The sequence below is a fragment of the Lytechinus variegatus genome, chromosome 6 (genome assembly GCF_018143015.1).
Source record: "Lytechinus variegatus isolate NC3 chromosome 6, Lvar_3.0, whole genome shotgun sequence".
NCBI lineage: Eukaryota > Metazoa > Echinodermata > Echinoidea > Temnopleuroida > Toxopneustidae > Lytechinus > Lytechinus variegatus.
Window position 1 is genome coordinate 3,741,612 of NC_054745.1, and position 15,059 is coordinate 3,756,670.

The window sequence follows — 15,059 nt, forward strand, 5'->3', positions numbered from 1 at the left end:
TTCCCATCTTCCTTTTATTTTCAATATTATTCTCTTTCTATTTTTTCTTCTTCTTTTCCCATTTTTCTTTCTTTTCCCTTTTCCTCTTTTTTTCTCTTTCCCCCTTTACTTCTCCCTTTTTCTTTTTCTTTCTTTTCCCCTTTTTTCTCTTTTAATCTTTTTTTCTTCTCTCCCCCTTCCACTCTCTCTCTCTTTTTTCTTATCTTTCTTCCCATCTTCCTCTCTACTTAAACATTCTTCTCTTCCTCTTTTTTTCCTTCTTCTTTTTCCTCCTTTTCCTTTCTCCTTTCTTTTCTTCTCTTCCTTTTCCCTCCTCTCTTTTTTCTCTTCTTTCCCCCTGTTATTCTCCCTTTTTCTTTGTCTTTTCTTTCCCCCTCTTACTCTCTTTTCTATTATCTTCTTTTCCCATCTTCCTCTCTCTTTCTATTCTCTCCTTTTCCCTTCTCCCCCCTCTTTTTTTGAGCTGGGGGTGGGGCAGTTCCCCCTCGGCCACCATGGATCCGCACCTGCATGTAGAATCCCATGGTCTCAGATGACATTTGATATATCTGATCATAATTTTACACGCACTGCGGACTATCGGACCCGCGGTCTATCGGACCCGCGGACTATCGGACCCGCGGTCTATCGGACCCGCGGTCTATCGGGATGTCCCCGAAAAGGAACCTGTTAAAGAAAGCATTTAGTGACCATTTAGGATGCATATTTCACCAATCGAATGAGAGTGCGAAGCGCAAGCTGAAAATTTGCAATATTTCAGCCTGAAAACTTAACTTGCATACTTAAAAAGAGTATTATATTTCGAAAAACACGAAAAACGGCATAATTATTTTTGAAAAAGGAACTTTCCCATTTTGAAAAATATTCATTTCCCTGTTTTTTATTTCATTTTTGGGGTGCAAGTGCCCCCTGCCTCCTTCCCGGCGGATCCAAATTTCGTCAAAATGGGGGGGGGGAAATTTTTTTCAGCCATATTTTCCTTGATTGGCAGCTTAAAGTTGATTTTGGTTTGTTTCTTTGAAAGGGTAGTCCTAATAGTCAATAATTAGCTTTATACTAATAAAAATGAAGTAAATATGCAACAACATGATAAACCCTTTTTTAATAATGCATGCGCGAGCTATATTTTTTTTTAATATGATGGGCAATATGTTTGTGATCTTCAAAACGAGATGCCTATGTAACTAAATTCAGATAACAACGTCAGCCATGCCAGCAGGAAGCGCAAACAGAAATTTTAAATGTATAAGTTCTGACCTGATCTAAAGGAGACATTTTAAGAACTTTTTGCAGTTAGCCATGAAGACGATGCGTTTTTCAACCAGTGGCGGCGGAACATATTTTCCTGGGGGGGGGGGACAAAGCCAAGAAAGGGGCCAATAGGGGCAATTTGGTGCAAACGTATATTTTCACCATGAGATTATCATTTGTGTAAAGATTGTGTGTGTTTTGTAGTAATGGAATTGAGCAAAAAAAATTAAGTGATCACTGATTGATAAATTATATATTAACGTTTCATTTCTGCGAGCGTAGCGAGCAAGCGGTTTGAGGGGAAAGAACTCAAATCTGAAGATGTAAAATTCGCCTTTTTGGTCAATTACTGTTAAAAGGGCATCCTTGTGAGATGTTGCGAGCGAATCACGTGCTCAAACTTTTGGAAATTTCATGTAGGCCTAGAATGATAATAATGATATAGTTATCATTTACCCAGGGAAGCCACTTCAGTTCTGAAAACTGTTCTCCCAGCTATTATTTTTTTTTCAAGAATGCTTAGAATGTCCAGTTTTCAGGTTGGAAAATCGGAAAATTTTGGCTCACGTTTCTAGCTCGCATCAAGTATTGTTTATTGAGGAACTCATTCTATTCCTGGTTACAAAAAAATATAAAATGTCCAGTTTTGAGATGTAATGTCACAAATTTTAAGCTTGCGGTTCGCGCTCTCATTATTTAGTTCGTGAGATATATATTCTATTTATGAGTCACTAAATGCAGTCCTTAAAAGATTACTTAGAAGCCTGTTGCATAAATCTTTTTACCTGAGAAAACTCTGGTAAAAACTGAAAACTAAGGTTAGTCTAAATTCCGCCATTGACTTATAGCACAGGGCAAAAACTCCGGTAAAAACAACCTGAGTTTTCTCAGGTAAAAGTTTTATGCAACGGGCCCCAGGTCAGTATATAAACAAATTACAGCTCGCCCTCGAGTTAATTCTTTAGAAAGATACACATCTTTCCCACGATTACAAAAATGCTCAGAATGCTTAAGTTCACGTCTTGTTACATGAAATGTCTACTAGTTTGAGCTTGCGATTCGTGCTTTCAACATCTCACAAGGATCATTATCATAGTATTATTTTTATTTTTATTACCAGCAGAAGCTGTTATTGAAAATGACATCCCCTCCAATACAAATCCTATTATCTCGAGGTTACTCGCACGCGACCAAAACACTTGATCCCATGCATCTTTAAACCATTTGCTTAGGCAGCAATTGCTCAGATAAAATCGAAATTAGCCTATGCTTGATCAGTGCGCCTATTCTTAATGAAATACATGCTTTTGGCCACAACACACGCATGTATCATCGAACGTCATTGCATAATATCGTGTAATCTTGTAACACCGTTTTTGTTACCAAAATGAATAATTTTCATTTTCGGAAATACGAACCTTATTTAATTTTCGGATTAACGAACCTTATTTCGTTTTCGGATTGACGAACCTTCAGAATTACGAACCCCATTTCGTTTTCGGATTACGAACCTTCGGAATTACGAACCTCATTTTGTTTTCGGATTAACGAACCTTATTTCGTTTTCGGATTGACGAACCTTCGGAATAACGAACCTTATTTCGTTTTCGGATTGACGAACCTTCGGGATTACCAACCTTCGGAATTACGAACCTTCGGGAATACGAACCTTCGGAATAACCGAACCTTCGGAATTACGAAGCTTCGGAATTACGAATGTATGCGATCTTAGCAAAGGGGTGTTGACAACAAAAGATACATGACACATGACATAGGTTCGAACGAGCGTCGACTGATCGCAAAACGCACAGTAATCCCTTATTTAGTTTATTTCGGATATGAATTTAAAAATGCATTCTCTATCATCCACAGCTCGTGTTGGCGAAGCAGACAAATGTTACAGTTGTGCCTACGTCAGCACAACGCCGGATCTTCCCGGAAATGACCCAAGATGTCAAGATCCGTTTCCAAGGGATTCCAATGTCACTGTCGTTGATTGCTCAAATGGTTGTCTTGTGAGTATTCCATTTTATGCCTATAAATGCTTTTTTTTTCATTTGTAGTTGGTGATATGATAAGTCCGATTTTCCGCTGTGTATTTTTCTCCAATGAAATATTGTTTTTGATTCCATAAATCTTTCCTAACTCATTCCATGAATAGCTATCATACAAATGTGACCCGGCAATGTGAATATGAATCTAATACTAGGGTAATGTAAACCTTATATATTGCATTACTGTTTGGACGAACTATAGAGTGGTGCTTCAAAGTTAGTGAACTCCACTAGAAAATTAACAAAGTGCCAATTAAAGTTCTGCCATCTTTAAGATATTTTATTGTGAAGTCAAGTGATAAAATTCTACATTGAACTGTAAAAAGTTCGTTTCTCTTGGCTAGCCGGACATTGTAATGTTGGTGTCTACTCATGATAGAAGAGTGCATTTTCTGGTGGGGTTCTTAGCACCACTTAAAATACAAAGAGAGAGGGAGGGAGGGAGGGAGAGAACTAGTCTGTATGGCATCTAAGGAATAAAGAATTACAATAGGTAATTATAGAATTTTCCACATATAAATATTCCTTATTGTCACATTGAAAATGCATATATTTTATTTTATTTATTTTCCTCAGCAAAGCTTGCTTATTTTATCCAAGTTTCACTCCATAGCCAGGTTGCTAAGAGACAAGAAGTAGATCTTAAGCCCCAGTCACATACATTATGAAAAATACGAGACATTTGGCTTCCTCCTGCTCGTACGCACGGGCGTCCGTCAATATAACACATGATATTTTTATGAAAATATGCACCCTTTTTCTTAAAAGTTGATGGAGAGGGGGAAAAATTAATCGTATCAAGTCGGGGTATTCAGTAATGAGTACAGGAGAAACTATATTTCACTAATTTTCATGATTCATTCCATTTGATTAACTCATCTATTCGTGTTTTGGGGCTAATCTTTCCCTTACGCATTGCTTTTTGGCAGAAGTTCTATGGAAAATGCACCTTTTTTTCACACAAACTTTGAGACACTCTGTATTCATTCCCCCATTGCTCGAGAATGAATGGGCAGTTAACGACGGGGTTAAAGATTTATTAAGGAACGGAATGTATATTTTATGAAAATGAAAGCCATTTTCCCATTGGATATCTTCAATACGTGTTTTTTACTAGATGAAGTTAGTTGTCGAATAGGCTGTCCTGGCATTTGAGGTCTCTATCGGTGACGTCACTCAGGATCGTCATGCCTGAACCATCGGCCGGGCAGGGGTCGCAATGGTAGTATGATTTATGGAAGTCTTATGGATAATGCACTCGATATATACAATAATCTTGTCCACCCGTTCAAATGAATGTGAAACTCATATAATTTTCATCAGAGCATTCAACAGGAGTACTGTAGTACACATTTCTTTGTTATAAGTGAATTAAAGTCCCTCCAGTGAGTTTGATCACACCTATTGCGAAAATGTATCACCCCTACGTTGTAACACAGTCAGCTGTTTGCACTCAGGGTCACTCCGTGACCTGTGTGTGCGTTCAAGAGTTGTACACGATTTTCTGTCTCATTTAGGCAGAAATCTTTCATAATGAGACCCCGGACCATCCCGGATCTGATCCGGGGTGGACCGGGGAGAGACCGTGTTGGAGCCTTGGGCATCCTTGGAGGTCCGGGGTAGTCCGTGTTGGTCCTTGAACATCCGGGAGGCCAACACGGCAGTTTTTGACTGTCAAAAACATCCGGCGTCATCCGTGGACTGCCGGGTTGGCAAAGCCATCTGGGTTGGTCCATGTAGGTCGGTGTGGCTGCCTGGAGTATCCTTGACAGTCCGTGTTCTTTTTTCCCATCAAATCTTGACAACGCTATTTACTTTATGAACTTTTCAGTAGTTGTTAACCAGTTGACACAAACATGCTTAATTTATTTATGATTAAATGATTCAGGATATTTTCTTACGCTTTGGAGATTGGCCCCAACCTAATATTTGTAAACTTAGTGCATGTATGAATAATTTGTTTTCTCTTTTTTTTCGAATATTTACCCCAACTTTTTCTGTTATTATTATTTCACATTTCATTTTTTTAGATATGTTATATGTATATGTTATGTACCTGTTACATCGAAATTGTACATTATACTACTGCCCTTCATCGACAGATATGTGTCATGACCTGGGCCTATCTTAATTTTTATTATGTTTTCTAATGAATTGAAAAATTTCTTTCCTTTATTGTGATTTCAAAAAAGTGATATCAAATCAGTGGCGTACCTAGGATTTTCCACAGGGGGGGGGGGCAAAATTGTCCGCAAAAAATTTGACAAGCCAAAAAATAAAATACGGTTTTCAAACACAAATTGGAAGTTTTGAGTTCTGATATCTTTTTTAAAAACATCATAATATAATGTTGCGACAAGGATGAGAAAAAATGAATAAAAGAATAAATAAGTAAATCAATCAATCAATCAATAAATACCAGCTCATTATTATGAGCAGATTTTAATTTGCCGTGCTGGTCAATATATAATAGCTGCCGTGTTCATCCTTGAGCTGACGTGTTCATCCTTGAGCTGACGTGTTGATCCGTGTAGCTGACGTGTTGGTCCGTGTAGCTGACGTGTTGGTCCGTGTAGCTGACGTGTTCATCCTTGAGCTGACGTGTTGATCCGTGTAGCTGACGTGTTGGTCCGTGTAGCTGACGTGTTGATCCGTGTAGCTGACGTGTTGGTCCGTGTAGCTGACGTGTTGATCCGTGTAGCTGACGTGTTGGTCCGTGTTGCTGACGTGTTGGTCCGTGTAGCTGACGTGTTGGTCCGTGTTGATGCCGTGTTTACAGTCATCCGGGGCAAAACTATCCTGGACCTCCCCGGATCATGCCGGCATTGCCGTGTTGTTCCGTATGGATCCGTGTCTATATGTGACTGGGGCTTAATGCAAGAGTGAGTAGGAGATGAGAGAAGCGGTGTGAGATTCTTTTTGCTAGCATTGAATTGAGATAATTTGCATATCTATTGTGTGTTGTGTCCAGGGTGGTAGACTTGTATAGCTGCCTTATAGTGAGCTCAGTGAGCATTTCTTTTTAAACAGCTGCTCAAGATACTTTTGGGGATATCGTAAAACTGGGAGAAGACCCCAGTAGCCTTCCATTAGTTTTCTGGCATTGCATCTTGGAGACTTTGTGTAACACACACTTATGCAATTTTGGGCAGTCGCCATTTTAGCTGCCATCTTGATAATTTTTTTAATTTCAACTTTAAACAGAAAAGCAGCCTTTTTTGTTTGATATTGGCTGGACCTTGTAGATACCTGTATGAGGTCAGATTTAGCTGAATTTGTGCTGTTATTTCGATAGTTCTAAGATCGGGATATATTCCAAGACCGGATAATTTCCAGGATCGGGACATTTGCCAAGACCGGGTAGCTTTGGAGACTGATGAATTGTTTTGAACATTATAAAGTGATGACTCTTGAGGTTTTCGGTCAACATGTTACCTGACAGATATGTTGTAAATAGCAATGAGAGAGATACAATGGAGACTTTTCGTCAAATTTGAACTATCTTTCTAAATACCAGAAAGTCTTGCATATCGACATTTCAGAAATAGACATTAATTATGAAGATGATTGAACATGAACAGTTTGATAGTGAGAAGAGTTTATTCGAATTTGAATCCTTGTAAGATATGATGTCGATTAACAGAGTTTTGCGCTAGAATTTAGGTGCATTTTTTAGCCTAAGTTCAGGAGTTAGAAGGATTTTGAAATGTAATCACAAAAATGTTGTGATAAGAGATACAAAGTGGTGAGAATAGAATTCTATGAAGATGGATTAATGCAGGATCCTTTCATAGGAATTTTAGGTAGTCGTTATTGCGAACACATAATGAAACAAAGTTAAAGGTTTAATTGATATTTTTGGAGGTAATTTTGCAGGTGAAAATGTAATACACTGAACGTTGAAGTTGGTGATTAGATCAGTGCAGGATCTTTTCAGTTATATTGGAGTTTGAGACAGATCGAGAGTTGAATATTATAGCTCGGGTCAATGCTGGATCCTTTGATTGTAAACTTATGAATCAGAGTACTTTTCAGAATTTAGAGGTGTTACAGTTTTATTTCCCTATTATACTTTATACGTTGGACAACATTGAACTTCGAAGAGATTTGTTTTGATATTGGAGTTTTGTATACTGAAATAAAATGTAAATTGTTATTTGGTACACATTGAGTTTTACTTGAATTTTATTTGGAGTCCGCCCATGTGACACTTATATTCTCCCATAAATGAACTGAACTCATACCCAAACTATTGCAAGATCAAAAATTGCAAGATCGAAAAAAATATACGGATTATTGTGGGGGTTTTGGGAGGGGGGATCATCATTACTCTATCAAAAATATGTATTCTGATGGTCTGATGGGAAAAGACCAGAGAAAATATTCCTTTAAATGTTTCAAGGAATTATTGACTTACTATACCATATCAAAATGTAAGTCCCAATCAATCATGAATGATCCTCTCAAAGAAACTATTGTGATTGATTCATACTGTTTCGGTACATTACGTCAAACCCCCGTTTGGAGAAAGAACGCAGTTAGATTGCATATACTGCGGTTTTATACCCCATTTTCCTTTTGTAAATCGAAAAACTCATTTCCAAGCGCCGATCAACCCTGTTTGGGCAGATAATTCCTCCGCTGTGTCAATTTCATCTCCACAGACCAGCATATGAGCGTTGAGCCAAGGACGAAATTATAAACAACAACTGTGCTATTACGTAAGACTTCTCTGCCTGTAGCACGACATTCGGAATGACATTATTGTATTCGATATTTAATCACGTTTTCAAAGGCATATTGTATTCAGAAATCCGGTGTTAGTCCATTTTCAATTTCGAACAAAGAAAATCAACCTCGAAATAAGGAAAGTAAGGGAATAAAAAAGACTGCATGGTTTGCAGGGATGCTACCGCGCTCACACATTGCCCATAGAGCTCAATGTATTGCCATATATACATCGTGTAAGGCCCCCTGCTGTGACTGTATATGTCTGGCTGTCATGTTATCTTCGGACCGAAGTCAAGAAACGGGTGTTTTGATACTTAAATTGCTTGCTTGGGGCAGTTAGGGTTTGTCGAACTTGGAAAAGAAAATTGATGCAGAGGAAACAGGGGTATGGTGTTCTCCCGGCCGGGGGGCCACTTCCATTCACGAGTGGATACCATGCGCGACCATGGGGTCTCGAAAAGCACCCTAAACACGTAATTTCCATATTATGAAAATGCACCCCTTAACAAGTATTGGCGTGTGAAAACCTTTACCCTTAATAAGTATTGGAAACAAAACGATACTCTTGGCAAATATTCCCTGAAATGAACCCCTAAACAAGTACAGGAATGTTTTATTGTTACGGGTCCTTCGTAGTCGGCTTTGCCTTATTTGGTTTAGTACGACCCAACCGTCTACCCCTCGCGCAAATAGGACTCTAAACACTTAGTGTTGGGGCAAAAAGGACATCCTTTATAAAACATTTTAATTTTGTTTTATCATCCCCGCAAATTCGACCCTAAACACGTAATTTTCCTAGCGAAATAGATACCCTTTTTTCATTATTTTGGTGTTTTTGACACCCTTATCACGTTACGTACGTAACGTGCCCTATCGTGAAAAGGACATCCTTTTTACGTGTTTTTTTGGTCGCGCATGGTATCCACTCGTCAATGTAATAGGTCTCACAGGCCTAATTCATTCCCCATAGACTCATGTGTTAAATTGGCACTTTAAAAAATTCATAAAAAATAAGGATGAAATTCGGGGGTCGAATGTTTACTACCAGTGGATAGGATTTATATCTGGCAATCCATATCTGACCAGAAAAGGGTCCCTCGACCGGCTCATTTTAAAAATAAATTGGCGTGTTTGAAGACACCGTCGGGGGAGCAGATTCATCAACTCAAACAGCAAAATAGCCGTAATCCTTCCACCAGTCAAAATATAGTCCAAAATTGGTGATATTTCTTCCCAATTAGGGAAAAGGAAGTTCAGTAATTACCAAATATAGAATCAGTGTTAGATGGACAATCATATGCATACACTTTGTCAATCAGCCATATCAAAATAAAAAAAATAGCAATGGGTTGGCTCGAATGAATATCTCGGGCCTACCACTAGTGATTAGGCCCGTGAGACCTGTAATGTATGGCACATGAAGGTTTATTTTTAATTTACCTTCCTGGCTTTTCTTTAACATCTGTACACTCACTTTATCACAAAGAAATGCATGAAATATACAGATGTGTTATGTAATGACCATTTCTAATGTTACTTCTAATGTCTAGTGCCCTATGGATTTACATACATCCTACATGCCTATATGTAGCTCAACAATGGATGCAATGTTAGGGCCCAAATCCTATAATGCAAATTGTAGATATGAATAGTGTGCATATCTGGATTCAAGATCTGCCCACAATATAAATACCATATTCACATGAGTTTAATTAGATAACAATAAAAAGAAATGAGAATCAACATACAAGCATACTATACATTCACATCTTCCTATGACAAGGGCCCAAGCCAGGGTGTAAGAGAAAGAGGCAGGGGGTTAGATGGCTTGTATTCTAAATGGATGGGGGCTAGTCTGGCTAGAAGTCAGTAAAAGTTGAACAAGATAGCAGTAGAACTCATTCTCAGCCCCCCCCTATGCTTTTCTCCCCCCCCCCCCTTTCTCTTGAATCCATCACTCTTCAGCCAAATTCTAAAGTTTTCTCTTCTCATTCCCTTCCCCATGAACCAATTTCACAAGCGCAATTGATGCAAGGCCTATCTAATGTGTACTTTATCTCGTGATGGGTGAAATACACGATTTACAGCAGCGCTCGCCTGTATACGAAAACACACGACAACATGCAAGCAACCCAGTGCACAACATGCACACACACAGCCTACACAGCCTAGCCTAGGCCCTAGGTACACAAACACAGAGTTAGTTACTAATAACAACTTGTTACATTGTACCTGTAGTACCCCCTATGTAGCCTTGTATAGCCATGAAGTTCAGTTTTTGGACCTCTTGATGATTGAAACATGTCTACTAGAAAAACAATCAGCTACTGAAGAGTTGGGCAGGTATTTCATCCACTAAGGAATTCCCCATGTAATAGGCTATGGTCAAGGTTACCTATAGGTCTCACAGGCCTAATTCATTCCCCATAGACTCATGTGTTAAATTGGCACTTTAAAAAATTCATAAAAAATAAGGATGAAATTCGGGGGTCGAATGTTTACTACCAGTGGATAGGATTTATATCTGGCAATCCATATCTGACCAGAAAAGGGTCCCTCGACCGGCTCATTTTAAAAATAAATTGGCGTGTTTGAAGACACCGTCGGGGGAGCAGATTCATCAACTCAAACAGCAAAATAGCCGTAATCCTTCCACCAGTCAAAATATAGTCCAAAATTGGTGATATTTCTTCCCAATTAGGGAAAAGGAAGTTCAGTAATTACCAAATATAGAATCAGTGTTAGATGGACAATCATATGCATACACTTTGTCAATCAGCCATATCAAAATAAAAAAAATAGCAATGGGTTGGCTCGAATGAATATCTCGGGCCTACCACTAGTGATTAGGCCCGTGAGACCTGTAATGTATGGCACATGAAGGTTTATTTTTAATTTACCTTCCTGGCTTTTCTTTAACATCTGTACACTCACTTTATCACAAAGAAATGCATGAAATATACAGATGTGTTATGTAATGACCATTTCTAATGTTACTTCTAATGTCTAGTGCCCTATGGATTTACATACATCCTACATGCCTATATGTAGCTCAACAATGGATGCAATGTTAGGGCCCAAATCCTATAATGCAAATTGTAGATATGAATAGTGTGCATATCTGGATTCAAGATCTGCCCACAATATAAATACCATATTCACATGAGTTTAATTAGATAACAATAAAAAGAAATGAGAATCAACATACAAGCATACTATACATTCACATCTTCCTATGACAAGGGCCCAAGCCAGGGTGTAAGAGAAAGAGGCAGGGGGTTAGATGGCTTGTATTCTAAATGGATGGGGGCTAGTCTGGCTAAGTAGAAGTCAGTAAAAGTTGAACAAGATAGCAGTAGAACTCATTCTCAGCCCCCCCCCTATGCTTTTCTCCCCCCCCCCCTTTCTCTTGAATCCATCACTCTTCAGCCAAATTCTAAAGTTTTCTCTTCTCATTCCCTTCCCCATGAACCAATTTCACAAGCGCAATTGATGCAAGGCCTATCTAATGTGTACTTTATCTCGTGATGGGTGAAATACACGATTTACAGCAGCGCTCGCCTGTATACGAAAACACACGACAACATGCAAGCAACCCAGTGCACAACATGCACACACACAGCCTACACAGCCTAGCCTAGGCCCTAGGTACACAAACACAGAGTTAGTTACTAATAACAACTTGTTACATTGTACCTGTAGTACCCCCTATGTAGCCTTGTATAGCCATGAAGTTCAGTTTTTGGACCTCTTGATGATTGAAACATGTCTACTAGAAAAACAATCAGCTACTGAAGAGTTGGGCAGGTATTTCATCCACTAAGGAATTCCCCATGTAATAGGCTATGGTCAAGGTTACCTATAGGTCTCACAGGCCTAATTCATTCCCCATAGACTCATGTGTTAAATTGGCACTTTAAAAAATTCATAAAAAATAAGGATGAAATTCGGGGGTCGAATGTTTACTACCAGTGGATAGGATTTATATCTGGCAATCCATATCTGACCAGAAAAGGGTCCCTCGACCGGCTCATTTTAAAAATAAATTGGCGTGTTTGAAGACACCGTCGGGGGGAGCAGATTCATCAACTCAAACAGCAAAATAACCGTAATCCTTCCACCAGTGAAAATATAGTCCAAAATTGGTGATATTTCTTCCCAATTAGGGAAAAGGAAGTTCAGTAATTACCAAATATAGAATCAGTGTTAGATGGACAATCATATGCATACACTTTGTCAATCAGCCATATCAAAATAAAAAAAATAGCAATGGGTTGGCTCGAATGAATATCTCGGGCCTACCACTAGTGATTAGGCCCGTGAGACCTGTAATGTATGGCACATGAAGGTTTATTTTTAATTTACCTTCCTGGCTTTTCTTTAACATCTGTACACTCACTTTATCACAAAGAAATGCATGAAATATACAGATGTGTTATGTAATGACCATTTCTAATGTTACTTCTAATGTCTAGTGCCCTATGGATTTACATACATCCTACATGCCTATATGTAGCTCAACAATGGATGCAATGTTAGGGCCCAAATCCTATAATGCAAATTGTAGATATGAATAGTGTGCATATCTGGATTCAAGATCTGCCCACAATATAAATACCATATTCACATGAGTTTAATTAGATAACAATAAAAAGAAATGAGAATCAACATACAAGCATACTATACATTCACATCTTCCTATGACAAGGGCCCAAGCCAGGGTGTAAGAGAAAGAGGCAGGGGGTTAGATGGCTTGTATTCTAAATGGATGGGGGCTAGTCTGGCTAAGTAGAAGTCAGTAAAAGTTGAACAAGATAGCAGTAGAACTCATTCTCAGCCCCCCCCCCTATGCTTTTCTCCCCCCCCCCTTTCTCTTGAATCCATCACTCTTCAGCCAAATTCTAAAGTTTTCTCTTCTCATTCCCTTCCCCATGAACCAATTTCACAAGCGCAATTGATGCAAGGCCTATCTAATGTGTACTTTATCTCGTGATGGGTGAAATACACGATTTACAGCAGCGCTCGCCTGTATACGAAAACACACGACAACATGCAAGCAACCCAGTGCACAACATGCACACACACAGCCTACACAGCCTAGCCTAGGCCCTAGGTACACAAACACAGAGTTAGTTACTAATAACAACTTGTTACATTGTACCTGTAGTACCCCCTATGTAGCCTTGTATAGCCATGAAGTTCAGTTTTTGGACCTCTTGATGATTGAAACATGTCTACTAGAAAAACAATCAGCTACTGAAGAGTTGGGCAGGTATTTCATCCACTAAGGAATTCCCCATGTAATAGGCTATGGTCAAGGTTACCTATAGGTCTCACAGGCCTAATTCATTCCCCATAGACTCATGTGTTAAATTGGCACTTTAAAAAATTCATAAAAAATAAGGATGAAATTCGGGGGTCGAATGTTTACTACCAGTGGATAGGATTTATATCTGGCAATCCATATCTGACCAGAAAAGGGTCCCTCGACCGGCTCATTTTAAAAACAAATTGGCGTGTTTGAAGACACCGTCGGGGGGAGCAGATTCATCAACTCAAACAGCAAAATAACCGTAATCCTTCCACCAGTGAAAATATAGTCCAAAATTGGTGATATTTCTTCCCAATTAGGGAAAAGGAAGTTCAGTAATTACCAAATATAGAATCAGTGTTAGATGGACAATCATATGCATACACTTTGTCAATCAGCCATATCAAAATAAAAAAAATAGCAATGGGTTGGCTCGAATGAATATCTCGGGCCTACCACTAGTGATTAGGCCCGTGAGACCAACTGGCCCCCCGGGGGTGTTCTCAAATGGAGTTTTTCGTCATGAGTAGAAAATATTCATTTTTTTTCGATCTATATGTAACCTCATCTTTGTTGCCTGCCACCCTATAACCAACAATAAGTCACCCGGGAAAGTCCTCTGTATAATAACCAGAATACTATTTGGTCTTCAAAAAGTAAAATTAATAAATTGAGCTTATCTGAATATAATTCTCGGTCTGCTTACTGAAAAATTTGAAGCTGTAAAACTAAATAAAAGACGAGATACCAAGTCCCTGTCTTACAAAGAGTTGCTATTGATCCGATCAACCTCAAGTATATGGAAATCCATCAATGTCATTTTTTTTCTTTTGGAAATTTGCACAATGTCGTTTGGAAACAAGAAAAGGGCAAACTGAATTGTCAAGAAAATAGTGAGTGTATGCATGTACATCATATCTAGAAAATATTTTGAATAAACGTCTATTTTAGCTGATGACGTTGCTGGCTTTTCATAGTTTTGGCTGATTTGGGTCAATCGCAACTCTTTGTAAGACGTGGCCCAGATATTTGTCTTTCTTTTTTTGCACCATTTTTTCCTGACTGAGTAAAATTTGACGAAGTGCACACCTCATGCTTGAGTTTATCCCGAATTTTCACATGCTTGATTCAATGAAATACGTCTGCGTGTCAGCATTATTTTTAATCAATTTTGACAAGTGTTGTGTTATATTTAAAAGCACGGGATATGCTCAAGCTACAAGCAAATCTCAAGATTCATTTTGGGAGACTAATTGTGCGTTTGGGGTGGCAGTTTACGTAATTCCTCTTGAAAATTAAACATCTGCCGTTTTTTACCTCTATTTTTGTTTTTTTGTTTTTACATCGAAGCAAATGTAAATCTATATCGAAGGCAGGTCTTTTACCCTCATAACTTTGGTTTTCATCAATGGAAGGTCAACACTATAACGTCCTCTTTGTGATTTTCTTTTTATGATGATCACTTGTGTAATTTGATCTCCTACAGAAAACTTCGACGGATCTAGGTGATGATGGCCAATCCTGGCTTCGGGGATGCGTTGATGTGGTCGAGGCGTGTGCTAACACTTGCCAGACCGTCGAGGGGTATACAGCCTGCTTCCACTGTTGTGATGGTGATTTCTGTAACGGTGTCGACACTGTCTATCCCGCGAAGTTGCTGGCCATGCTGTGTGCATCCTTCGTAGCTGTTGCTGTTTATAACTGATGGGCCA

The 15,059-nt window shown here is 38.9% G+C and overlaps 1 protein-coding gene across 1 annotated transcript; it reads left to right on the forward strand.

Moving 5' to 3' along the window:
- Positions 1-2,991: 2,991 nt before the first annotated feature.
- LOC121416457 lies at positions 2,992-15,059 on the forward strand. Its single transcript, XM_041609951.1, has 2 exons — positions 2,992-3,266; positions 14,834-15,059. Exons 1-2 carry the CDS (start codon positions 3,090-3,092, stop codon positions 15,050-15,052), a joined length of 396 nt encoding a protein of 131 aa, XP_041465885.1. The 5' UTR covers positions 2,992-3,089; the 3' UTR covers positions 15,053-15,059.

Coding starts and splice junctions, on each gene's coding strand:
- LOC121416457 (XM_041609951.1), top strand. CDS start 3,090: ATGAATTTAAAAATGCATTCTCTATCATCCACAGCTCGTGTTGGCGAA. Junction 3,267..14,833: donor ATTGCTCAAATGGTTGTCTT/GTGAGTATTCCA, acceptor GATCTCCTACAG/AAAACTTCGACGGATCTAGG.